This window comes from Dryobates pubescens, chromosome 1 (genome assembly GCF_014839835.1).
Source record: "Dryobates pubescens isolate bDryPub1 chromosome 1, bDryPub1.pri, whole genome shotgun sequence".
NCBI lineage: Eukaryota > Metazoa > Chordata > Aves > Piciformes > Picidae > Dryobates > Dryobates pubescens.
Genome location: NC_071612.1, coordinates 21,042,270 through 21,069,272, shown reverse-complemented (window position 1 = coordinate 21,069,272; position 27,003 = coordinate 21,042,270). Strand labels below are relative to the sequence as shown.

Sequence of the window (27,003 nt, the reverse complement as noted above, 5' to 3'; positions counted from 1 at the left end):
CCCTTTGATACACAAAACATCATTTATTAGCTCATGTCAAGACAAACCAAGCAGCTCCTTACAGTCCAAATATAGTTTGGGGGCTTTTTGTGCCTTGTTTAGAAAGGGTTCTCATGAGACTGTGACAAACTAAACAGCAACAAGGCATGACAACAGTAGCCAAGTCCCCCCCTACCCCCCCCCCCCCCCCCGAAAAAGCAAGATGAGGATAACTGAAAGAATTGGTAATTCATAACCCTGTGTGTTACAGCTCTGAACTGCAGGGCTTGCAAAGTGAAACTCATGACCAGTCTCTTCTGCTCCCACAATGCAAACTGCTCTAACAGCTTCAGAGACTTCAGCAGTTCTGTTCAGCTTTGCCAGTGTGAAAACAAACCAGTTTACAAATACATTGTTCATTGTTCTGTGCTTGAAAGTCATCTTTGCAGGTGATTTCCTAAGCCAGTGAATTTTATTTCTGTGGAATTCAATGCAGCAAAACAAACATTCCAAGGACTAACAGAGTAAACACCACTACACATGCACATATTCCCCTACCATACATGCTACACACCAGCTGTCTTCAAAGACATCTTCACAAAAATCTTACAACCAGAGCTCTTTCAGGCAATTTCATGAGGAAACTGTAACTTCTGGAACTGTACAAGCAATTTCACCTGCTCTCCTCCATGTGAAGGGAGTCGAAGCACGAAGCCAACTGTTGTGCTTCCTGCAGGCAGCCTGCCTGTACAGCCTTACCTGTGGCACACCCAGCCAGTCATCTGCCTGCTGCATGGCCTCCCGAGCATTGTCAACAGGCTTCCTTGGGTCCCAGGTCTCCCAGTCAGGGCACAGGCCTGCAAATACATTTCAGTTGTTAGGTGTTACCTGCAAATGAGCTTCCTTAGCTGAAGAAGTTGAGTACAAACCCCACAAGCCACTTGTATTATATTCCTATATAGAAAAGACATGCAGAGCTTTGCAAAAGTAACCAAAATGAGATGTGCAGGGACTGCTCACTGAAATGCTTCTGTGACAACAACCAGCATCAACACAGGCCCTTATGGCACAGACAAACAGCCAGTTCAGAGACAACCCCACCCACCTTGCCTGCCAGCAACATACACATGTAGCTTTTCAGTCAGCTGCACGACTCCACTGCTTTAAATTTAAACTGGGTGAGACACCCTCCAAATTCTGTACCAATACATATAACCACCCTTTAAATCTCACTGGCTCTCCTACACCAAATTCAAAAAAGAATTTCAACTGCTTGCTGTAGCACCCCAGATTGCATTAGATGAGCACCAGCAAGGCTGTTTCACAAGAAGATGAGGAAATTGTGCCTTTTTCACACTTCATCACATTACTTGCTGCAAGTAGCACAGCCTCAGCTTGCTAAACACTGAAGTTTCAGGTAGTGTGCGGCTTCTGGCGGCTCTGTGCTCCCTCTGCAATCCTATTTCAAGAGAACACATGAAGCCTCCTGCTGCGCCCTGAAGTTGAAAGGTTGTTGGCACTTGCTGTGGGAACAAGCCTTTCTTGCATTGAGGAGCCAGAATTTGTGCCTTTGTCCCCTGCACCCAATACAAAGCTAGACGTGGCGCCTCAAATAACGCAATCACACATTCTGCTTTGGGTCAGTATTTCTCTTGGCCAAGTTGTTTACAACTTGCTGCTACCCACAACTGGCCTCTTCAGACTTGGGTTTTCTCGAAAGCCTCATTCTTGTGTCCAGCTCAGCAATAAAAACCCTCTCCCATAGAAGCGGCAGAGCAGCCACGAGGACAGAAAGCATGGGGAACACTTAACCATCAGAGCAAAGGACTTACCTGGAGCACAGCTATCAACAAGAGCCCCCAATGCTTTGCCATCCTGCCAGTTCTGATTGAAGTTCGTGATTGGCAAGTAGGGAATTTTGTTCTGGATCCAGCCCAGCAGCCTCTGCTTAGGGGTCTGCTTCTTTGCATCATCATCACCTTCATCCTCCCACACTGGCATGGAAATGGAGTAGTGGAGGATAAGGGTCCATATCAGGCCAAGGATCAACTTTAAGTTTCCATCAACTATAGCTTTACTATCTGGAAGACAAAAGACAGACGATTGGTAATTCCCAGCCTAAAGGAAAAAGGCCTGTTTTTAAAACACTGTGTCTTCTCATGTCCAGGTAGTCGAGGACAAGAGAAGCAACCTAGGTTAGTGCAGGCACTTGCTCAGGCAGACACTATTCTTCATGCCTTGCATTAGAAAAAGAAGAGTCCAAGGACTCAGTACTCTTCAGCTGTCTTCACAGGTGGTGTGACTTGCCCTTGAAGCTTTACATTAAGCTCGAGAGCACTGACAGTTCAAGATCTCTTGTACTGGGCATTTGGACAATAAATACCACCTCATAGTTTTAACTGCATTTCTGTCTTTTGAAAGAAGCCAGGCAGCACATAGTGGAGTTCACAAGCACATCCCAACAAGTGTCAAAATGTCTTAGTATGCACCCAAAAGCACCATTATGAAACTGCATTTACATACAGGAATAAAAACAGTAGCAGAGAAAAGTCCTGGATGGTTAAATCCAGCAAAGGCAGAGTTCAGAATTAGAACAAAGTCTGCATATATCACAAACTGAGTACAAACAGCAAAGTGGGGAGCAGCAGCTTATCAGGCAACCTTTCCACCACCACATGCTTGCCTGCACAAAAAGTCATCTCTTTGTGCTACCAATTCAGAGTTGGAAGAAAATGGAAGTCAGTCTGGCTTTTCCATGGCACACTAGCTTAGCATAAGTCCATCATCACAGAGGCCACATTACAGCTCTATTTCAAGACATACCAGACAACTGAAGGGTTCCTTTATTGAGTCCTAGCTAGCAAATGAAAAGCATTCAATACTTGGATTGCATTATTCAGTTCAAGTTTGGAGTGTTAAGAGGTAGAGTCCTCCAAGCTGAACCTCGCCATGCCCAACAGGGCAAGTAAGGGCATGCCTTACTTGCACCTCTTCAACTACAGAGATCACAGCAACAACCCAATACCATCTTATCAATACAAAAAGATGTCTTGACTTTCAAAAGAGGCGATTACACAGAATAGCTACTGTCCTAGATTTAGGGAGCAGACGGATGCTCTTTACCCCTCCCCAACAGGGTGAAAGAAAACACTCCACACAGGATTGCAAAGAGTACTATTCTCAACTACATACAACAATACAAAAACATACAAGAGTCTGGGCTTCTCCAAAACCTCACTAGGCCATCACCTTCCAAAACCTAACCCCCCCTAACCAGGCCTCAATACCCCAGGTCAAAGGGCCCCTCTCCCCCCATACCTCCCTACCCAGGACCAAATGACGCAGTAAAAATTATCCCAGCTGCTCAAGGCCAAAAGCCTCCCCTGCAATACTAAACAAGAGATAGCAGTCTGTGCTGGGAGCAGGAGAGAGAGGAAAAAGGGAAGGAAAGGACTATGCAGCCAGTTTATATAAGGAAGATAAAGATGCATTATTATGGGATGGAATAACAATTTCTGATGCCATCCCCCTTGGGACTGACAGGCTGTCCAGTCCTCCAGGAGAGCCTCTCTAGGGTGCTACTCCTTAACCCGCAACAGCAACCAAGAACAGTAAGTACCAGGGTGTTGCCTTTAACCCCATGCTTAGGCAAAGTGGTTAATATTTACATGGTTTCACAACAGGGCGGTATGGCTGGAACAGATAATGCTGTAACTTCAGACCTCGTGTGGCGTTTGGCCTTTCTGGACAGTTAACATCTGCTTTCCATTCAGCATTGTATTGACATTTTAAATATCACTTTTGACTAATCATACAGGATTATGATAAATAAGTGTCTGCCACTTGACTGCTCAACTGCTGATGTCACACCCAGTCTGAGACAGACAATATATAGCTATGAGATGATTAAGCCTTGCTGGGTTTTAATTATAAGTTCCAAGGTAATAGCCTGAATCACGCAAGCAGCACGTCTCCTAGCAACAACTAAACAGTTTCTGCTGTTACACATTTCCCCCCTCTTAGCAGTTCCGTTGCAAACTGGTCAGCCAAAGGAAGATGCTCCGTTGCAACCTATAATGGAAACCCTTCTTGAAAGAAGTCTTATCAGAGTAGAAAGGAGACACATTTTACATAAGAGGGAGACAGCAAAGCCTGTCTGCAGGCTCACCACAGCACCTGAGCTCTGCAAACTGGAATTAAGGGCTACAGCGCACAAAACCCAGACCACTGGTGCAATCCCCCGCAGCCGACCTGCTCCCCATGCCTGCAGCCCCTCCATCCTGCATCCCCACAGCAGGATCACCTACTCACAGCGCTGGCCATCACATCCCTGCACCAGAAATGCCTCCAAGCTGACATCAGCATTTTTACTAGAGTAGACATAGCAACTGATTTAACATGACGCAAGTAAACTTGTTTTGGAAAGTCATCTAGCATTCACAGGGAGAAAAGCCAGCCAGAACAGAAGCACCTCAAGCACACTGCCACATGCAGGTTACTCAAGATTTAAAAAAAAAAAAAAACCCAAAAAAAAACCCCCACTCATTTCATATTTGCAGCACAATTTCTCTATGTGGATGCACTGCAGTTACTGCAGCAACCAGCCCACATGTTCAATTTCCTCCAGCACCCTATCACCATCTCCAAGGGCACAGCTGGTCTCTGACCTAGGGAAAAGGCACTCATAACAAGACAGCTTCACATCAAGAGCAAGAATATCCAGTCTCATCAGCTTTGTCCAGAGAGGCCAGGCATGGGGCCGCCGCTCTGATGACAGGAAAAGGTCACCGCAGGAATGGGACAGCTCTTCCTCTGCAGGGCTGGTGCCATACCCACGACTGTATTTTGTTAGCAAAGTTAACAAGCTCTTCTAGCTTTCCAGCTTCCTGAGAGGCATAGGGATCTCATGATGTAATTTTTTCCAAGCCTGCTTGTAGAAGAGCTTGTCTGCTTCCATTTGGAGTGGGGTAGAGGGAGTGAGAACTCCTCCTGAATTAGGACAGGAGACCTTGTCAGCACTCAGTAGTGCCATCCACATGCCCTTAATGCAGGCACTCCACTCCTGGTTACAAGGAATCCCACCAGCATCTCAACCCCGGCTCAATCTCTGTCACCATATTAAAGGACTCTCCATGCTCAAGAAGAGAGTACAATTCAAAGCAGACTTGGCTTCCAAGCACTGGTGTCAAGCTTGGATCCCACCCAAGCATTCAGTCTCTCCAGAAAAGCCTCTGCTTTAGCGCTGCCTTTTTAATTAAATGACTAAAAACACCGAGGTCTCTCAGGCACAAAGAAGCAAGCAGAGCCCAGGAAGAGAAGCATCCATTACCAGGTCCTGCACAAGGAACACACAGCTGGCCCACAGAACCCTGAAACCCTCTTATGAGAGCCAAATTTGCAGGCATCCTCCAACAGCTCCAAGCGCACCCTGTCAGTTTAATACTGCCAAGGTTTTGGAATAGCGACCCAAAAAGTGTTTCTAATGGCACTTAAGTGCCAACAATCATTACTGCAGGTGCTGCTATGCACCCCAGCTCAACTGGCTTTCCACTGGATTCCCCTCATTCCCTGGTCTGCTTCAAGACACACGCTCTAGCCATCACAGGCTGGAAAATGGATTATATGATCTTGCAGTGCTGCTTTCTTAGTATGAACATTACTTTCAGGCATTCTAACTATTCACACAATCTATGTTCTGAAGCTTTACAGAGCCTTTCAAGCTACGTGTCTTAACTCCTTCTCTGGAGCTCCTTGTAAATTTACAGCAGATATGCTCACTTGTGGCCAATGCTTCAGCCTCACAAAGATGCACCTCCAGCGATGGCAGCAGCATTTCATTTTCAGCTTTGACAAATTAGGTAGATGGGAAGAAATTGTCTGCTTTCAGCTGAAAAGCATGTGTTTAGTCCATGGCACCAGGGGCATTTCTGCAGATTAAAGGAGCCCTCTCCATGCAGGCAATGGCTCTTGATCCGAGCCTTCCCACACTTGGAGGAAGTGAGCTGTCACATCTCATCCGCCAAGATAATTTAGCAGGGCTGAACAAATTCTTCACAGCACCATTGTAGACAGCTTTAATCTAGCCTTTTTTAGAGAAAGTGTGGTCATCTGCATAATTTCCTTTATTCATATTACAATGCTTGTGTTAAGACCTACAGACACACTTACACATATGAAGTACACTCTCTCACTGGTTCTCTGTATCCGGTAGGAGATGTATGCTTTGGAGATTAAAGTTCTGCACAGCTGAGTCATGCACCAGCAGCAGAGCAGAAGACCTGCTGACAGCCACTGGACTTGTATTTTCAGAAAATGATAGAATGGTAGGACCTGGAGATCACCTAGTCCAGCCCTACTCTTAACACAGATACGCCTCAATCAGGTTGCATGAGAATGCATCCAGACAGGTGTTGAAAGTCTACAGAGGAGACTCCACAGCTGGACAGCCTGTTCCAGTGCTCCATCGCCCTCAAAGTAAAGAAGTTTCTCCTTAACTTCAAACGAAAACACCACATTTGTACGAGGAGCCCAGGCACAAAGTATGAATCCATGGATGGGACACAAGATCTCTCACCTGACCCAGACCAGTACTTAGAACTTGAGCTCAGCTGGAAACAGACAACCAGCTTTAGAAGTGCCATCTAGAACAGTCAAAGGCTAAAGGTTTCAAAGGTTCTGGTGTGTTTTGTGTTTTCTCTTCTTTAGAACTCAAGAGGCTTTGAGCTGTCACATGCAAGTCCTGTGGATGGATACTCAGCAGCAGACTCTAAAAGTGCTCCTGGAACAGCACTCACAAATTTGGACAATCTGCAGATACATGGTCCAGAACCAGCAAGAAGCTGAAACTCTCAAGTCTGGCTCAAACAAACAAACAAAATCTTCCTTCCCATATACACTGTTCAACGTACATTTTAAATGCAGTTACTCCACTTTAACTTGCTTTCCTCCTCTAAAACTACCCAACAGCAACCCAATGCTGACAAAAGAGCAGCTGCCATGAAGTCAGATACAGCCTTCATTCAGCAGCAGAGAGATGCAGTCTGCAGTGACAGGCTGCTGCCAGCCCACTGCTGAGAGGTTCTGGTGTCAGGACCCACACACTGACTGCTGAGGAAAACCTGCCAACAAGACCTAAGCTGCTCTGCAGAATCAATACCAGCATTGAACAAGCAAGCACTTACTCCTCTGTAAAGAAAAAAGGCTATATATAGCTAACAATATTAAGTTTTATGTAGGGGTAGCCTGCTTCTTAGTCACCTATTAGGACTTAAGTGGCTGCCTGGAAGGTGAAGAGGAAAACAGGCTCAACCAGAGCTTACTTGCTTCCCCCATCACACCTCCAAGTCTAGATTGTAATCCTTACATTTTTATTAACTAAATGGAAATTGGCCAAAAAATATGGATTATGGCAATTCTATAGGCCAGCAGTGCATACCACCAGTCTGTCTTGAAAAGAAACCAAGTTTTAACTCCTGAAGTTGATTTACAATTGTTGTTCTGTAGTAAATATTAATATGGTATGTTACTCTTGGACTGTTAGTATCACACTCCTTATAGCAAAGGCATTAAAGTGCCTAGCATTCAGCCAGCAACAAGACTTGCCTAAGCCAGCACTATGACCATCAAGACATGTGCATGTCATTTTTACAACCTGGGCCACACAAAAAACTTCCCAACCCAACTTAGCATTTGGAAAACCACCAATGCTGTACAGCTGAGTCCTCTTTTTGTGCTTGCAGTTACCTCAGAAGAAAACGCTAGGACTGAAATCTGGCAATGATCTGAAGCTTGTAAACTCATCTACTTGAGTAGAAAATCCCTAAAGCCTACCTGGAGTGTTGTGCCATAGCCAGCAGCATGGTAAAACACAACTTGGTGCTGGCTTTTTAAACAGAGCTGTCCTCAGGCCTTTAAGTCACAATATCCTTGACTAAGCAAATTCAGCATCTTTTGCCTTTAACTTAGGCATCCAGGGGCACTTCACAATTTTGTTTTAGGCATCCTTAGAGCTGCAAGATTATTTATCATTACTTGATTTCAAGAGCTAGTACTGCAAAAGGAATTCCTGTGACTTTATGTAGTTTTCAGAATCGCTCCACTTGCCCTTCTCTGATTTTCCCAGCCCAGTGTACACCCTTTAGTTCAGTCAGCACTATACTGGAAGAAGAACTGTGACCAGACGGGATGGAGGTTGGGATGAATAAATGCAAAAGATCTTGCAGACTAGGACCCTGCTCAATCATCTGCTCAAAATGGTTTCCAAGTTGTAATATGGAAAATTCCAGGCAGATTTTGGGGAAAAAGTCTTCTCCACAAGGGCTGTCACTTACTGGAAGAGAAGCCCAGAAAGCCCACAAGGTTTCCATCTTTCAAGGCACTCAAATTTAACTGGACACATGCTTCAGCAACCTGATCAAGTTGGGTCTGCTCCAAGTACATGGCCTTGACCTACACAACCTTCAGCAGATCTCTACAATTATAAGTCACTCTACAGTTACAATCAACTTTGTGAACAGCACCTTTTGCTCATGTGCAAGCCTGCCCTGCGTTCAGATTAGGCACAAGTATTATCCAAATCGTGGCACCACTCCTTGAACTCTGCCCTACAGCAGAGCTGCAAGTCATTTTCTGTCGGACAATTAGTGGAAACAAGATAAGCTACCGCAGCAGACAGCTTCCTTGCTAAATTGAGCTAGCAATACAGACTTGTACAAAGTCTTGTGAAACAACTGAAGGACTGAAAAGGCAACTTTTGAGTAGTAATTTATTTCCTAAAACACAGTTCCCTGCCTGAGGCTGTGGTCAACACTGCTTGTTTAGTCTGGGCAGTCATCTCAGTAGTTTTGATCTTCACACCCAGAAGTTTTGCCACAAACAGCACTGACCTCTGCATCCAGCTTCTCTAAAAAGTGGGCACCCCCTCCAGTCTTATCTTGCCCATCTACAATTTTGGTTCATGCATTATAACAAGGAAGAATCCAAAATCCATAGCCCTTAATACAAAACAAAGGAGCGGCCTCAACAGGCCTTACTCTCTGCTTCCAGACATTGAAGGAACTTATGTATAACACAAAGCTCATCTCAGTTACAGATCATTTATGCAGAGACTGGAGAAATTTTAAATCCTGGTGCATTGAAGTTTGACTACTTTCCCACCTCTAACCATTTTCACCTATTGTTAAACAGCTATAGCAACTGGAGAACAGAAAATTTAAGCTCTCATTAGGGCTTAATCTGCTCCAACAGTGAAAACCCTACACTGAACCAAGATCTTCTAAAGCCCTGGTCTGCACTGCATGCATGCCAAACAGAAGTATTCAGATGAGACAGAGCTGAGCAAGCAAGTTGTCTAAGGAAATTCTTCACTGAAGCATACAGTATGTGTTCACAGGCTCACTGTGCCTGCTAAAGACATTAGCAACATCCTCTGTAGGGATATGTCTTTAAATCAATTATGTGGGTTCCTCTGCGCTTTGAGAACATACTGCAACCATTTCTGCCAGTGACCTTTAGAGCCCAGGCCCACCTCACAGCTGCTCAGGGCTCAGCACATTGTTGAGCCGGCACACATCTCAAAAGCACAGGCTGTGCTCGCAGAGCAGAGCTGGCACCGAGGTGGCTTCACCACCAGCCACTTCCCTGGATTCCTAACTGTGACCTGCTGTCCTGTAACAGCAGCATATTCCAGCTCCATTCTATCTCAGCTCCTCAGCAGCCTTTGCAACTGGTGCTGTGACCCACCAGAGAACCATTCCTCAGCATCAAGCTTACCTGAATGCCAGCAGGCTCCCAGCTTAGCTCCTGCACCCTGACAAGGCACAACCAGTGGTCAGCTTCACTAATGAGCCTCAGAGCATTCATTACTTGAGGAAGTTTATCTTCAGGAAGCGTAACAGATACACCATGTACACAACAGATCCACTAAGCTTTTACCAGGTGAGTTTTTCAGGAGGGATTGCATTTCACTGAAGGGTTGTAAGGACGGTAACTGAGTCCTGATCTGGGCACTGACAGGAAAGAAAAAAAGCTGGGTTGGGTTTTTTTTGCAAGGCAGCAGAAACTATCTTCCCCTATGCTTACCAGGGTATCTGGTTATTAAAAAGAGTAAGATTGCTTTGTGAGACTCATCTTAGGATTTGAGAAATAAAACATTACAGTTCAATGGTTTTTCAATAGTTTTCACTTTAACTGGATCTGAAACAATTCAGATCATGGAACTTCAGGCCACCATTGCGTTCATAGCCCTGTACTGTCTACTGGTGCATGTTGGGCCTCTGGAAAGGATCTCTCATGAGAAGGAACAGGCAACTGTAAAAATAAGTTCAAATCCAGTTCTTTCAATGTAGATTTAGCAAGAAAAACAAAACGGAGTTTTTCTTTTCTGTATTAAAAAGAACCAAACCAGTGAAGCTCACAGGAGTGAAATACAGATTAAAATAGTCCTGCTCAACTTAATGGGCATCCAGAGATCACTCATGTCTCGCAACCAGAGAACAAAGGCATAAGATGAAGTAAGATTAAGCCAGCAGTATAACAGCAACCAACCCAGCTTCTCCAAGAGAAACTGAAAACACCCATGGGGGGTGGAAGAAGTCAGGAATTTCAAAATCAGAAATTGCTAGGGTGGGTGGGGAAACAAGTCAAACTGCGGGTGGCTTATGACCACATTCCTTCATATTTTCAGTTGGAAGCCTAGGGTTTCTATTGTTTTAGGAGCCATACACCAAATAATGGATGTGAGAAGGTGAATGTCTTGATCTGATGTTCAGAAAAAGCCCAAGGAATTAGTGCACATCCAACTCTTGTCATGAGTGCTTCCCAGAAGCATCTTCACCGCAAGCACTGCTTCACACTGCAGGGATGGGATTAGCAGCAAGCAAGGATGCAAAACACAGAACAAGAGCTATTCACAGCAGCTATTTCAGACTCAGCCACTCGCTGCCAAGCAGGTCCCTGCTCACAGCTGCAGGACCGTGGTGCAGATACCCAGCCAGGCTGCACACAGGAATGCTGCGCTAATTATTTGAGATCCTTTTCAGGAAAAGAAAAAACAACAACAAAAAGTCTGACCGTTCTGCCTTTGTACAGCAGCGAGTTTCCATGAGTGCCGCTTTGTTCGCAGCAAGCAAAGCCCTCGGCAGCTCAGCAGGGCAGCAGGCCAGCACGCCACTGTCGCGCTCTGACCCCGAGCCCCCAGCTCCGCTCGTTAACCAGCACGGCCATGGGGCAGGAGGCATCAGACTCCTCCACTCTCATAAACCCCTGTGGCCCATCTGCGGCTCCCCATGGCCTGCTGGTGGGGAAGCAGGCTCCAGCCATACTCGAGGCCTGCCATGGCATGCCGCTGCCCGTGACACCACTGCCAAAACTGCCCCAACAATGGGCCCAGTGAGCGCAGCCCCCATGGCACATTCCCCACTGATGAGCTCATCCCACCACTCCTCTGGTGCCGACCCGGCCAGCACATTGTGGCTACTGCTTGCCTCTGCGGGGGCAGCAGAAGTGACCCACATTGCTGCTGCTGAATGAGGCAGCAGCTCAGCATCCTCAAGCAAAATGCTCTGCATTTTGGGACAGCAATGAATAGGAGCTGGGTGGCAAGGGCAAGAATAGGCTTACAACCCCTTCATGCCTCACCATGCAAAGGCAGCCTGAGTCCACTTGGGACATTCCTGCTCCCCACCAATTCAGGGGTAACACAGTAGCTCTCCATTCTCTAGGATGACATGGCGGGCAGCACACCAAAGACCAGCTCTATTGACTCTGACTGTGGGCTTGGGAAAGCCCCTGGAAAGAGCCTGGAGGCAGTGTGGGATCAGGCTGCGGGAAGGGCTGCAGGATTGCACCCACACTTTCACTTACTCCCACTACCTGGGGTCTTCAGTCAGAGGAGCAAAGCACCAGGAAATCATGGGGACGTGGTGGAAGCTGCCTAAGTGCTGATTAATCATTCGGGAATGACTTGAAGGAAAGTCCCTGCGGTGGGGAGTGAACATTCCGGAAAGCGGATTCCTGTTAAACGGTGGAGGGAGGGGCAGGAAGAAAGGAGTCCTCCTGCCTTTGCCATGCTTTGCTGAGAAACCCTTGGCTTGGCTTTTGAAACCAAGCGACACAAACCACACCTCTCTCCTCTGAGCATGGGATGGAAGCAAAAGGGGAATTCTGCTCAGCACATTTATTGCCACAGCACTGCAAAGCTTGGCCTTCCCACCACAGTGGGCTACTACACCCGAGTCAGCAGCACCAGCACCCAATTCAGAGAAAAAGTTCCACTTGAAGGCATTAAAATTTTAGTAAAATGAAAAATTATAACCTTAGCAAGAAATACTTGTCTGGGTGTTGATAAACTGAAGGTTACCTCATGCATGCAGGCAAACAAAAAAGCATCTCCTCGCAACACATGCCGACACCACAAGCAAGCCAAGCCTTGATCATCAAAGCTGAACTGATAAAAATGCTGGAGTTATATCTCTGCAAGTGTAACACAAAACAACAACAACAAATTGTCTATGAAGCATGAGAGTGCTGTAGCTATCTCCACTGGATTCAAGTAATCCTAAATCTCACCAGGTCACTTCAGGTTGCATCCAGGTTAAAAACCTGGCTAGTTCTTGCACACATCTCCCAGGGGGCAGGAGAGGCACTGGGTAACATGGCATTAGCACTATGTTGTAGCTTACATTACTGAAAGAAGATTTCTGAGCTTTAGTGCAGGAGACCAACATGAAGATCCATCCTCCGGCACCAGCATGCACTAGAGATGGAAAAGGTGCAAGAGGTATGGCTGCAAAAAAAGCAGCCTCAGCAAAGCCAAAGAGCAACGAGTAATCCAGAGGCTTCCAGACACCAGAATGACCTCTGCATTACTAAAGAGTGTGTTTACTCACGTTGGGGGGTAGGTCAAGTAAGTTTTAAGAAACAGCATGTAAAATCCTGCCGAGATAAATGAGCCCATTCAGATAGGGCTAACATCTTCTGTGCAGCAGACACCAGGCACAAAAGCTGCAATGGATGGAGCTTTTGAAGCCAAAACCAACACATTGGAAATTATCAGAAGTGATTACTCTTTGGGGAAATCCTTGGCCACAACATACAACAAGATTCAATTTTTCCATCTGAAACTAGAATGACTGTACTGACTGGTGATTCACTGTGCACAGGGCTGTTTGAAGGAAATCCCCATTCATGCAGCCCTGCACAGCTCAACCCATCTCCACTCCACATTGTAGCACCAAACAGCTCAGACCTGGAGCATACTTTGTGGTCCAGGGTTGGCAACACATCAGAAAATATCCTGCCAGTTACTTCAGCAATGAAAAAGATTTGTGGTTTGTCTCAGTTTTGATAGTCTGTGATTCTGAGCCCCTGACAGCACAGCTTCAGCATGTTTGTCCTGAAACATTTAAGCACAGATACCCTCTTACAGATGCTCTGCCTTAATGACAAAGTTCCTCAGAATTTATCAGCAGGTCAGCTATCTGTCCTGCCATTTTCCAGAGAAGCAATAGGAAAGGTGAGCTATCTCCCTCCAACATCTAAGGCATTTCAGAAATTCATTTTGACATTCAGACATAAGTACATGCTCTTAAAAAACATACTGCACCAAAAGCAGCCCTAAACCAACACAAGCTGCCACCAGAACACATCCTGCTGCATCTCTGCAATTCAGTGCTGCCATGATGTGAAAACTGCCTGAAATCAGCTGTAGTCCTGCCTCTGAGCTCTGGCCACTGCCATGACATTGCCATACAATTGCCCCTCAGGAGGTGATGGTGCATCTGCACAAGCCAGACTGCTTTCTGCAGCCATGGATCAGGTGGAGAAGCTCAGGGCAGCTGTACAGTCACTACAAACACGTGCATCCACTCGCATCCCTGCAGTTCTGGCAAGCACTGTTGCTTTTCCATGACCACTATGAAGATGTCTTAAGCTTTTGTGCCTAAGCCAGCTAGATGTATATTCTTCATGAGCATTCACACAGGGATACCTGCCCTCCCTCTCCACTGGAAACTATGGCCATTCCTATCCAAGAAGGGAGAAGGCCACTTCCTTCCTGGAATACCAATCTTTAAATAAAAAGTGTTCTGTGTTGTGCAGCTGCTTCTTGAAGGAAGCAGCTTTTGCTCTTTCTAGAAAAAGCAGAGCACATTGAACACATTTTTGTACGCTTGTGCAACCCAGCAGTAAAGATGCTTCCATCTGCACAGAGCAGAAGGCTCACCCCAGCACAGCCGAGATTTCAGCCCTGTGTGTTTAACATCCCACACAGGACAGCGCTGTGTTTATACAATTTCAGTTACAAGCCGCCAACATAAGGAATAGACACTTGGCCTGAGGCCCAGGTAATTCATCCAACAGTGGCAGCCACTATCAGACAGAACTCTTTTGAAAGGAGCTTTCATGAGCAGGAAAGTGGTGGTGGTGAATCTGCAGAGGCACAGTCTGCACGGGTGGTCTCCAAGCACCTTAAAGAGGACCATATGGGATTACTGGTACAGCTTGAGCACATATTAACCACAGCTGTGTGACTCCTCCCACCCAGATCTGCCCACTGCACACCAAAGCTTTGCTTCAGATGCGAGTTTTGCATCCCTCTGTGTAGTCTAAGGGACCCCCTCCAGCTCACACCAGCTTCTGCACACTGGCTGGCCCCAGACCCTGAAGCTGCTCAGGGGCCATCATCCTGCTCTTCCCTCCACAGGCTGCTCTCAGCAAGAGGCCAAAGCAGCTCTGCTCATTTGACATGATCAACCTAATCCAACTTTGTCAGGAACAGATTGGCTGTAACAGGCCAGGTTCTGGCTGCCAACAGCACTTTCAAGCTAGCCAGCACTCAGAGGGATACCGCCTTTCCTCTCCAGAGGGTGGACTTCAAATCTTCCAACTGAAGACTCACACAAGTCCTTCCAAACTTCACAAGCTCACAACTCTCTCCCCAGTCTTCAGGAAGAGCCTTCCACCACACACATTATGACTGAGCAGGGTGCAAGCAATTACCCAAATCTCATTTTCAATCTGTAGTCTCACATTGTTCACATTTTGAAAAGCCTATATTACATTTTGCATTTTTAACACAACAACAAAAAGCAGCACTGGCTGCAGGGGCAGTTTTGTTACAGATGGAAGTTGCAGTAACACCGAAAGCTCCACTGCTCTGCGTGATCTCCCATACCCTTTCCAGGTACTTACCAGGTTAGGTAAAGCATTAGGCTGCCTCATTTGGTAACAATTTCTCTATTTCACCATGCACAGTGACACGCTATTACCTCCACCCAGACAGAACAAGAGCACCTCAGGTGCTTGTCTTAGTCCTAGATGAAGAATGGGCTGCTCCTTTCAGCTCTTCTTCAAGGGTGCACATTCTTACTGTCCACGTACTGCTTCAGAAGCCTGAGCAACTTTTCCTACAGGTAGAGTATGAAATACTCTACAGCTTGTTAAAGTCTATGCTTAAGTAATAAAGCTGGTTAATCAAAACATTTAAGCTTCTTCTGCCTTAAGCAGTGTTCTCAATAGTTGCAGCACTTCATGAGAAAGAGCTCATCCTTCTACCTTGCAATTAAAATCTTTTAAAGATCCACAACTTTCTTCAGTTATTCACTACACTGGAAGCAGTATTTTTTTTACTTTTAAACACTGAACTCAGAGCTAGGCTACAGAACCACAGCAAAATTTGAAGTAGATTTATCAGAGTAGGTTTTTATGTCACTAAATTCAGGGAGCTTTCCTGGTTGAGTCAAGATTCTTCAGCAGAGCTTTCCACCTGGGAAATCCCAGATATCTCCGCTATTTCCAAGGCTTGAACCAGCAGCTCCTCGCAGGAGTCTTGCTGCTCCTTGTGCTTTCATAGCAGAGCAAACCACCTGTGAGCTGACCCTTGCATTCCAGCTCCAAAGTGTTTCCTCCCAGAAAGCAGTATATTGGGATACACGCGAGCAAAGATCCCAGCAGTGATGTGGTTAATTCTCTGGGACAAGGTCATTGTCCAGGATTCCCACATGCCCCTATCTGTATAACTGCAAATGTCTGCAAGTCATTAGCATGTTCAGTAATGCTCAGCAGCCACTAATCATCTAGTGGGACAGCATCAAGGGCAAGGCTGAGCTAATCCCACTTTACAGCAGCAGCAAGCTGAGCGCAATTAGTGTTTCCGTACTCATATTTTTGGGAGAGAATCTGGACCACTGGAAGACTAATCTCAGACTTTTCTAACTTTTTGGATGCAAACAGTAACCAACTACCAGCAAGCTGCACCTGCTTCTACACAGCTCTGAAGAGCCCCAGGGCATGGTGCAGCCCCAGGCCACAACGATCTGCAAGCACTATTCAGTAGCCTGATTTTGTGGCTACTCAAGCAGACATCTCACATGGTCTCTGGCAACTTGATTGAGCTGGCAATCTTGGCTCTTGCTCACTACTCAGGACAGGTCAGGGAAGTACTATTAGTACAGGAGCAGGTTTATCAACATGCAGCCAACTTTGGCCAGCCAGGGTCTTCTCACAGCTGTACTAGGTTTGTGATAAGTTACCCTCCAGCTTTTGGCCGTCCATATGTGATGCAGCACTTTAGTGGTCCAGCACACATCATTCACCCTCCTTTAAGAGGGTCAGCTCACTTGCAGCCACCACTATTTACCACAGGCACTATTTAACCACAGTGCAGTAGGGCAGCACCACTACAGAGGGTGCTGAAGCCCCAGTTCAAAAGCACCAATGTCTTTGTCTTGATGTCTGATAGCTGCAGTGTCCAGCACTGCTGAGCTCAGGCTGTGGCACTAGAAGTCACCATTTTTTCAGGAGCCACTACATTTTTCCTACAGTAACCAGCCTGGTTTTCTGCTTCCTCCTATCAGCATTTTTACCACAAGCCTAAGAGTTACCAAAAGAAATAATCCCCAGAGATGAATAAAGCTGTTTGACTTTTAATTAGATCATTGATCTTCTTCAAGCAGTTACATAAGCTATCGGATATTTGCATGCAACCACATTGTTAATCAACAGCCAGAACAAAGCTGAAACAACACAATTAGCATCCTAAATCTTCCCACAGCCTGTATGTTAAGTCTGCTCAGACACCAACTCTTCCCCCCCAGAGGAATTTGATAACAAGCTGCATCTGAGCAAGTCACAACTGCTCAGAGAGCCACAGTGACTAGCAATGACTCCAGAAAACAGCAGCTCTGCAGGAACATCCAGGTGTTGGAGCAGGCTCAAATGTGCCTGGGCTTTGGATTATTTAGGAGACCAACAAGCAGCACTACTCTAACACTTTCTGAGAAAAACAAACCCTCCAAAAATTCACTGATTAGCCATAAAGGTGAAGTAAAACTTCTTACACCATCAAGATGGCAGTTTGACACCAACTTTTAGCAAGCCAGAGTTCCCCATTCTGTAATGAGTCTCAGAAATAGTGAGGTTAAAGCAAGATTTGTCTCAGACCATGACAGATACAAGGTATAATTGTTATACTGCCAGTGCCCAGCCAGGAAGATGCATCAGAGACAAATGCAGAACCTTGCATATAGCACCAGCTTGGGTATTTAGCATCTGTAGCTCACAGCAAGAAGAACTTGCTACTACCATTCGCCTCATAAAGGGAGGACCTGCACGAAGGTAAAAGTCACCTTCAAGACATTTTAGCCTTGTAACCTAAACTAGAGAACTGGCTGGTCAGTATTTGCTTGTGGGAAGTCCACTAAAACCATACTGCATCCACTGCTGCAAGGTTGTTAAAAAAAAGGGGAATGTAAACCAGTTAATTATACCAATTAAAAGAAGCACAGATAGAGCACATTAGTACCTAGCCAAGGGGAATATTATTTCCTCTTTTGTGTTTGAATAACCTTCAGATGCACATATGATGGGTGTTTGCTCAGAGCAGCTCCATACACTGTGCCTTCTGCTGCAGGGCTCCAGAGGATACCTTTCAGAGCTTGTTTACACAGCATGCCTCACCAGTTGCCACCTACGGCTCATTTTAGGACCACCAACCATGACAGTGCCCTTTAATATAGGCTCAGAAATACAGACACATACATTGTCTTCTCATAAGAGCAGCCGCAGTCTAATCAAAACCAGTAGGCAGCCACAACCGCCCAGGGTAGCCTCCAACAGCTGTGGGCTGAGAGCCAAGGAGGAGAGCCAGCATGACATCCCCAGGGCAGGCTGGAGCAGCCCCCAGGTCCAGACGTGTTCGCAGCACCTATGCAAGGCTCAGGAGCTGGTGTTTCAGAGCAGGATCTAATAGCTTTACCCAGAACTCGCTTCACAGGCAGTTTGAAGTGACCTCGGATTTCAGCACAAAAAGCTGGTGGGAACACACCAGCTGTGGGCTATTAGGAAAGATGGCTCCACTGTTTTCAGTTACAGCAGCGCAAGAGTGCCTGTGGCCAGTCTGCGTGCACCCCACTCAAGCTTGCAGAAGATGCCAGGAGCCTCCCCGGCAGCATGGCAAGACTTGAGAGTCACTCACAGCCTCAGTGCAGCACCCATGCCATGCAGGCACATCTGCAGCAACACACCACCTGCTAGTGTACACCTGGGCAACGCTGGGACATGCTGCCCACCTCATCTTCAGAGGACCCAGCATTTGGGTCCTGTGCTACCACACAGCCTCACCAGTTCATGCCGGAGCAATTCACTGCTCTGACAAATAAACGAGTCATGATTTACAGCATGCCTTGAAGCAAGGGAGAAGGAGCCACAACCCATGATGTCATTGCAGTCCACAGCCAGTTTTGTGTTCTTACTGGGTAAGACTGGCAGGAGAGTTAGCAGCAGCTTGCATTAGGTGAAAACAGCTTGTCCCTGTGCAAGGAAAAGCCCATCCTGGATGCTCAAAGCACTGCCACTACCAACTTACAAGCCTGATCAGTAGAACTCACTATATTTCAGTGACTCAGTGAAAACTCTGGAAGTATCCACTGAATTTATGCTTTAAATTTAGAGATTGCCTCCAGTATTTATTGATTCCTTCCCATCAGATTAGCAGTCTACTTCTGCAAGTTGTAAGGAACAGCAGAGGACCAGCACCTATCTGACTCAGAGGAAACATTCCATCAGCACCCAGACAGCACAGCTGTGCATGTGGCCACTCTTCTCAGACAGTTTGAGAGCCACAGCTGCTTCCTTCCAAGGGCAGTATCTGCAGGAGGCCCAAAAACTTTCAACCCATCACACCAGGGGAGACAAGGATCAGCTGTTCCATCCTCTACCCACCTCCAGAAAGGGATCAGCTGTTCCATCCTCTACCCACCTCCAGAAAGCTCCAGGGCAGTATCTGCTTCATTACTCAGCACAAGGGAGGACATGTAAGGCAACCCTTGCTCCTCCAGAAACTTGAGCAAAGCTTCCTTTCGCTGTTTGAAGTGGCCTAGCTTGTTTGCACTAACACAAGAAAAATCCAGTTTATTCTTGACATGGCTGTGGGCATTACAGTTGCCATGCACCAGCACAGTAGGAACTAGGCAAGGTACACGCCTCACTTCAACTTGTTAGACTTCAACTGCTTACAGCAGAAGATCATTTATGCAAAGAATTGCAACCCTTTAGCTGAGCTCAAAGCCTGCAACAGCAAACCCAAACCTCACTATGATGCACCAGACATTACAGAGATACCTCCCAAACTCAAGGTTAGTTGCAGGGGGAACAGAAAGCTGAAGGAGACTAACTCCAGATTAGAGACCACGTCCATCTGGATATGATGCAAAAAACCCACACTCGTGGCAAAGTTTTCAAGTACAGAAACCAGGATTCATCTCCTAATGATGACCTGGAAAGAAAGTGTCTTCCCTATTCGATTACAGGGCACTGGTCTTTCCTCAGGAGAAACACAAACAGGCAAGCTACAGAAATTTTTGCCTGGGTGCGGGGGGGAAGAGAAAATAAAAAGAAAAGGAAAGGAAAGGAAAGGAAAATCTGCATCAAGTCCCCAGAAGCAAGACCGAGACTTGAGTTTCATTGCATTAATCTAGGTCAGTAAGTAGAGCTGCTCAGCCCATTGAAGAGAACCTCAGATCTAGGTTGTCTCAACTGTGAACCCAAGGTCAAGTTCCTAGGAAAAAGAAGGGTAACTCCACTCACCCCACCCAGGCAGCAGTTACAAGAAGGGTGGGTATCTACCTCTGCCACACAGTAGTAATGCAATCAAGAAGGAATGGAGAAACAGCTAGCACAGGTTTTAGACAGTACTTCCATGAAAACTGATATACTTATTTCTCCAAAGAAAAAAAGTGAAGGTACACATCCATTCCCCCCAACATTAGCATGAATTTAGCCTGCATAAACTAAGCCTTGTGAGCAGTGCTATACCATGAAGGCTGAGCCAAAGATTGCTCACATCTTCTTACAAGAATGGGCAGTGCCTTCCCTTAGTCTTCTCTACAGATAATTTGCTTTGGATTCTTTCCCCAACAGTTAACAGTCAGCTACACAACATTTCCTTCCTCCAAAACAGACACACTTGGAAGATCTGGTTCTGTTTTTCTTGCCAAGTTCAAAGGAGATTGCAGCAACACGTCTTCACCCACTTCCACCTACCATGCATGTCCATCACTACCTTGGTGCACTTGCATCAAGATGACCTTGTTCCCGTAAGTGGATGCTCTGGAACAAGACTCACAGTACTATCGAAGTGCACACACAAAACCCAAGAAATTTTCAGAGGTACCTACAGAAAGCCTGCACACCTTATCAAGAACCAATATCAGGCTTGATGCTTTATAAGTAACAACCATTGGGCAGGCTCTACAGATACATCAGTACCAAGCAGTAACAGAGCCAGACCACAGGCTGCTGAGATTCTCATATCATTATTGTAATAACAGGTCAGGTACCACACTCCTGAGCTGTGTACCATGCCAGGCATTAGAAAGGAACACAGGGCCACAAGGCCACCTGATGCTGGCGGCAGAGACTGGTAAGTGCTCCACTACAGCAGAAGTCTGTATGCTTCAGCATCACCTGCAACACACTATTTCACTCTGGTGTACTTGCTTAGCTTGCGTTGCTGGTTTAAACCTGGTGGCCTCCTGTTCAGATCCCAAACTGCACATTCAAGTGTGCTTCTGAGAGGCAGAGAGAAAGCAGGATTACTCTGCAGCTTGGGAGATTTAGAGATCATTGTTTTACTTCCCATTGCTTGGAGCAGACAGTGAACAATACTGGCAACACAGAAGCACGGCCACACACAAGGCTAAGCATGTTCTTAGATTACAGTTGGAGGCTAGGGAAAGAGTTATTCTGACCCATTTAGACTTAAACAGCCCCATGTAAGTCAATACAGGACATGGCATTAGAATATGGAGCAGTTAGACTTCAGCCCTCCTTGAATAGCTGGCATGGCATTCAGTACCTTAAGTGAAAAAGCTGTTTAGCACATTAGCCTAACGGGGCTCAAGTAATTCTGCTGAAGTTTGATCACTTTACAAGTTTCCGTTCATATGTAAAAGAATGTAAGAACAGTCTGTGTAAGCTACCTTCAAGTTTCCTGTAACTTGGAGCAAATAGTTCATACAAAGCTACTTTTTCTTTCAACCAGCAGTCCAACTATTGAAATAGAAGGTACTGAGGAGACCAGTCACCCTCAGAAACCGAAGTCACCTCCAGTCTCCAGCAGTGAGGCCCACTGCCGGTCTATCAAAAATAATTTTCAAGGGAAAGGATTAAGTGTCACATTTCCAAGAAGCAGAAACCTGCTTCCAAGACACACTGGATATTTTCCAGAAAACAGCCTCCAGGGAAGTCACAGGCAAGTGGCAGACAAAATGCAAGTGTATTTTGACTACCTCCTTATGATGTGTTAATAGCACCTGGAGTGAGACAGACAGAGACCCTAAGTGTGTACAGGCTGAAAACACTTCCCTTTTTTTCCAGTTTTCAAGCACCTAGCTCTAGGCATTACAGGACATTAAGCAAGTTTTGAAAAGACAAATTTTCCTCTCAACATTTAAGATTCACTTTATCATTCCTCAGTGAGTAAATCAACAGCCTAGGGGAGAAAGCTGGCTTTCAACCATTTTCCTAAAATGAGATTTCAAAAGGTACTCAAATGACTTACAGGTCAAGATATTTTCATCTTCAGAGCACAGCGGAGGTCTGCACTACAGAGTACAGTGCACATATCAAGTACTCATCAAAACCCACTGGATACACAGGTTAGGCTTGGTTGGAGAAAAATAGCCCTTCCAGAAGCAGTACTGCCGTTGAGACATCCCAAGACCATTAAGGTCTCCATGAGGCAAATACGAACAGACCATGTTTACAAACTCATCTTCTTATCCATCTCCCTCCTGGCATAGCTCAGCCTCCTCCAGGCACTGCAGTGGGACTCAGGACCACCACAAAGGCAAGCTTGAAAACCAGCCACAGCACTGCAGCGGGGGCAGGCACCGGATCCCAGTGGCACCCTGCAGCTGGGAGCAAGCCAGATCAGCTCCCTTATCTGGTGAAAGCGCAGCCGGGCAAAGAGAAACTACACGTTTTTCAGTTCAATCAATCTGACTGCTGCAGTCTAAGATTGCAGCCACACCAAACAATCCAGCCACTCAGCACCCATCCTGCCTCTGCCAGCGAGGCAGGGCTGCTAAGTGAGCAGTGGCTACAGGGACACTGCCAACAGGCACCAAACAGCACCAGAGCACACACCTAGGACCTGCCAGCTGCAAGCTTGGGTCCAACTTGGCAGGTCACAGTCCAAAACCACCTGCCAAGCTTCAAACACTGAACTCCTGTTTCTCAGCTCAATCAGTTGGCTCCTGTTGCCTGGTATCAGAGTTTCTAGGGGCAAGCTCAGTGCTAAATTAGCTTCAATCTCTCTTCTCTGCCACTTGCTATGGCTTTTACCGAGGCATGATGTGGCTCCTGTACAAAGTAATCTGCAGAGTGAATCAGCTCCTTAAGCCAAGAGCAAAGCCCTTGTGTTTTGCATTCCTGGCATCCTACTCCCTAGTGCCTGTCACGCCACAGCCACTCAGCACCCAGGAATCTGAAATTATCTTCAGTCTAGCAGTCAATAAAAAAGCCAGACTTAACACTTGTTAACACGTGAGTAGTGCTGCAGCTACCTCTTGCAGCGCTGAAGACTCCATGTTCAAGCCACCTTCCCTCACAGCAGTTTCTTCAGAGCTTTCAATCCCATCTTTGCTGGATGGCACAAAGTATCTATGTGCTTTATAGCTGTTTTTACAGTAGACCACACATGTTGTCACATCTGCACTGAAGGAGCTTTATACCTAGGAGAAAAGCATCTTGAAACTACCAAACTCTGAGCAGAGACAAAACAAGGGGCAACAGCAGAAGCTGTCCATCCAGAAAGGGCTGTGATCAACCATTTAACTGATTTCTCTCTGTATAGTCAGGCTTATTTTAAATGGAGAAAACCTGAATGCCAAAAGCTTGCTACTGAAAGTTGAAAAGTGTTGCTGTAGTAAAGCAGCAGTAGCTGAGCCATAATACATGGCTTCCAAAACATTCCTGGAAGTTAAATAATAACTGGAACAGGCACTGCTTCCACTTAGCAGAGGTCTGATGGCATTATTAATGCCAGAAATCCAGCAGCCACAGCTGTCAGATCTTCCAGCTGATCTAGCTCAGAACTGGCCCAAAGCACCCCAAGCCCTGAAGACCAACCTGGTCATAAAAGTTCTCTACCTTAAAGCCTTTAGTGATTCATAACACCAGACCCCATAATGGCCTCATTTTTGTTCAGTAACACAAAAGACGAGACTGAAAACTAGATACAAAAACAAAACTCCAAGTTCTTCAGAACCTCCAGGGACATCCTGTCTCAGACAGATAGCAGCCCCAGTCTATGGGCACTTGCAAGAATGAGGTTGTGGGCTTCAGCCCTTTCAAATGGAGCACTGCAAAGCTTACTTGGAACATTTTTTTGGAAAGGGAGTTCAGGATATTTTTTCAGGAGTGGCTTGGTTTATCCAGGACAGTAGGGCTCTTGTGCTACAAAGGCACCATGGCCATTCAGCTCTCCCAGAGATTCAAGTTTTCCCAAAGTTTTGGAGTTTCAGGTTTGTTTGGTTTTGTTTGCTTGGAGGTTTGGGGGTTTTTAATACCCAACACAATACAGGTAAGGTGCAAAACAGTCAAGTCTTAAATGGTTATGGTCACCCCACAGCTCAATCCTGTAAGGGAGCTGTGCCACTGTAGTAGCATTTCTAGACAGGAAGTCACTGGAAACCAAGCCTAACCAAACAACCTTGATCTCCCAAACCCACAACTCCAGAGAAGTCCCACAGACAAATAGGAAGACAACGCTTTTCTAGGGGAAGCAACACAACAGAAGGGGAGCACTGGCCTGGGGTTAGTGTTGTGGCTGGCAAGGAGCTATTCCAGTGGCTGAAATGGAAAGGTGAGCTCAGATGGTAGCAAAAGCAAGCTCAGCCCTGGAATCAACAGCTGCAACTTGAACCCCACTGTGTGTGAAGAGAATGCATCGCTGGTAAATAATTAGCACCAGCTTCACTCTCAGCTGCGACTTCAATAGTTGCTTTCCTCAAGAGGGGGAAAAAAACCCCAGCCATTAGAGATCCAACAGTCCCCTTTTGTCCAAAGCTACTTTTACACGTTGGTAGTGAGGAACAACAGCATAACCCCGTCTTCTCCACCCAGCCGCAGGTTTCCAGAGAGGGCCAGGCCTCTTCCAAACTGGAAAAGTTTGTATTTTCTCACTATTGAAGCTAAAGCCTCCAAAGGGAAACAGCTTCCACCACAGCCAAGAGTTTTAAGCAAGTAAGCAGAGCTGCATTCACCCAAATTCAGCTGTGCAACTTTATCGAGCCCAGAATCATCAAGAAGCAGTAATTAGAGTTATCTGGCAAAGAGCTAGAAAACGCATTCACATTCCTTCCCACAGATCTCTCAGGCATTCAAATTACTGCTTTACAGACTTCGTTGCAGCCACACCTGAGTTATTCCCAAAACGGTCACCACATGCATTCCTGAGGGATCATCTCCAATTCGACAGGCTTGCCAACAGCTTTCATCTCATGAGCAGCCCACTAGTTATCTAGCAATTGCACCCTCCAGTGCGGCAGTGAACAGTCAATCTTTGTGCCAGCCAGAGGGAGCATTAGCTCAGCCACCTATCTCCTGGGGTTAACAGAGGTCCTCATACCTTTTCCACCCATGATCTACCACAGCAGAAAGATGAAGAAGTGCAATCCTGCTTAAAAGCTGCCACTACACCTAGGCAAGTGTTCCAACTAACCTGAACACTGGTATCATCTACTAGGCTCTGGCGAGCAAGAGGTATCCTCGCGCTCCTCTACCACCTACAGTACCACATCTGCCCACAGCTCACTCCACAACAGCCTGGCTCCAGCAACTTGCCAGAACCTAGGCATCCTCAGCTAGCACCGTCCTAGCGGCATCTCCTGTTGTGCCTGTCGGAGGAGCCAGCGCTTGGGGAAATGGGCTGCCCAGGGGCGGAACGTACTTTGGCTTTGGGCTTCTTCAGGAAAATACCTGAAACTAAAGCCTTACCTATCTTACAGCAGCAAGAGAAGCTCAGGTTAGGCGAGCACCCCAGCCCTGACAGCCTCACGGCACGCACAGACTTGGACTAATGCTAAGCTGCACCTCCAAGCTTACTCTTCAAACCAACCATGCCTCAGCTCGCGATTCCGGGGGGTCCAGCCGGCAACACCCCGCGGCTGCCCAGCGCCCCCAGATCGGCCACGCTCTTTGCCTGGCAAAGAAATAAAAAAGAAAACCATAACAAAACACTACAAACCGAGGGAGAGGAAAAAAAAATTAAAAAAAAGAAGAAAAAAAAAGCGACCCTCCTCCGTGCAGATGCACTCACCGATAGAGACCAGCTTGATGCTCTCCCGCTCCAGGAACTCGAGGGCCACCGAGACGTTCTCCAGCTGCATCTGGCGGAAGGTGGGCCGCTGGTGGTACTTGCGGTACATGCGCTTCTGGCTGAGCACCTCCAGGAGGGCGATGAGGCGCAACCCATCGCTCAGGTCGTGCTGCAGGTTGCCGATGCGCTTGTTGACGCAGCGCAGGTGCTCGTTGCACCAGCGAGTGAAGGTGTTCTGCTGGATCCGCTTCCAAGGCGCGTCCTCCGCCAGGTCCTTCTCGGTGGCCGGCATCTCCCCGTCAGGCTCCGCCGCTCTGCGCCCGCCCTGGCCCCGCGCCTGCGTGCTCATGGCGAAGCCCCGCTCCGCCTCCTTCTCCCCGCCTCCTTCTGGATCCGCTCCGCCCGCGTCCCGCCCGGCCGCGCCCGCTCGCCTGCGGGGAGGGAGCGTGGAGATCAGCCGCGTCTCCGCCGCTGCGCCTAGTCCTGCTGTTGCCGTTGCCGCCGCCGCCGCCGCCGCCCCCGCTGCCTCGGCCCGCCCGCTCCGCACTGCTCCTCCGCTCCCCGGCTCTGCGCGGGCCCCGCGCCGCCGCCCAGCCTTTATCCGCGGGGAGCGGCACGCCCTCGGCCGCATCAGCCTCCAGCGCCCTGCCGTACCGGCCCGAGGCGGGGGGGGGGTGAGCGAGGGCCGGGCGGGGCAGGGAGTGGCCGCGGCTTTCCCTGCCCCGGGGTACCCCGCTGGACACACTCTCACCTGGCCGTGGCAGCGGGCGCGATCTGGCCGCGGTCCGCCGGCGCTGCTGGAATCCGACTAACCTGGCCCCGCGGCACGATGGGGCCAGCGGGGCAAGGGCGGTAGCGCAAGTGGTGTTGGCACTGCTCCGCGGCAAGGCCAGGAGCGCAGCCCTGAGGCACCAGTGCAGAGACAGGAGCGCAGCTTACCTGGTGCTGGTGCGTGGCCAGGGATGCCAGCCCCCTTGCACTACAAACGCCACCGAAACCCACACTACAAGCAGGAGCACAGCCCCACCTCCACTTGAGCACACTCAGGGCAGCCCGGCAACAGGCTGCCCAGAGAAGTAGCGGAGTCCTGCTCCCTGGGGGTATTTAAAAGATGTGTAGACCTAGTGCTTGGTGACATGGTTTAGCAGCGGACTTGGCAGTGCTAGGTTAATGGCTGTACACAATGTTCTTTTCCAAACTGAATG

The 27,003-nt window shown here is 47.4% G+C and overlaps 1 protein-coding gene across 5 annotated transcripts in view; it reads right to left on the bottom strand.

The window, feature by feature from the left end:
• FLNB (filamin B) overlaps positions 1–26,237 on the bottom strand; it is a 70,972-nt gene extending 44,735 nt beyond the window's left edge. For 2 of the 5 annotated variants that reach the window (XM_054162514.1, XM_054162519.1), the window contains exons 1-3: positions 25,799–26,237; positions 1,812–2,060; positions 739–836 (exon numbers count right to left, since the gene is read on the bottom strand). In XM_054162514.1, coding sequence (XP_054018489.1) covers positions 739–836; positions 1,812–2,060; positions 25,799–26,147 — 696 coding nt within the window. In that variant the 5' untranslated portion in view covers positions 26,148–26,237. The remainder of the gene's footprint in view (positions 1–738; positions 837–1,811; positions 2,061–25,798) is intronic. The other 3 variants (XM_009910029.2, XM_009910030.2, XM_009910028.2) reach the window with 3 other exon arrangements.
• Between the last annotated feature and the right edge of the window lie 766 nt (positions 26,238–27,003).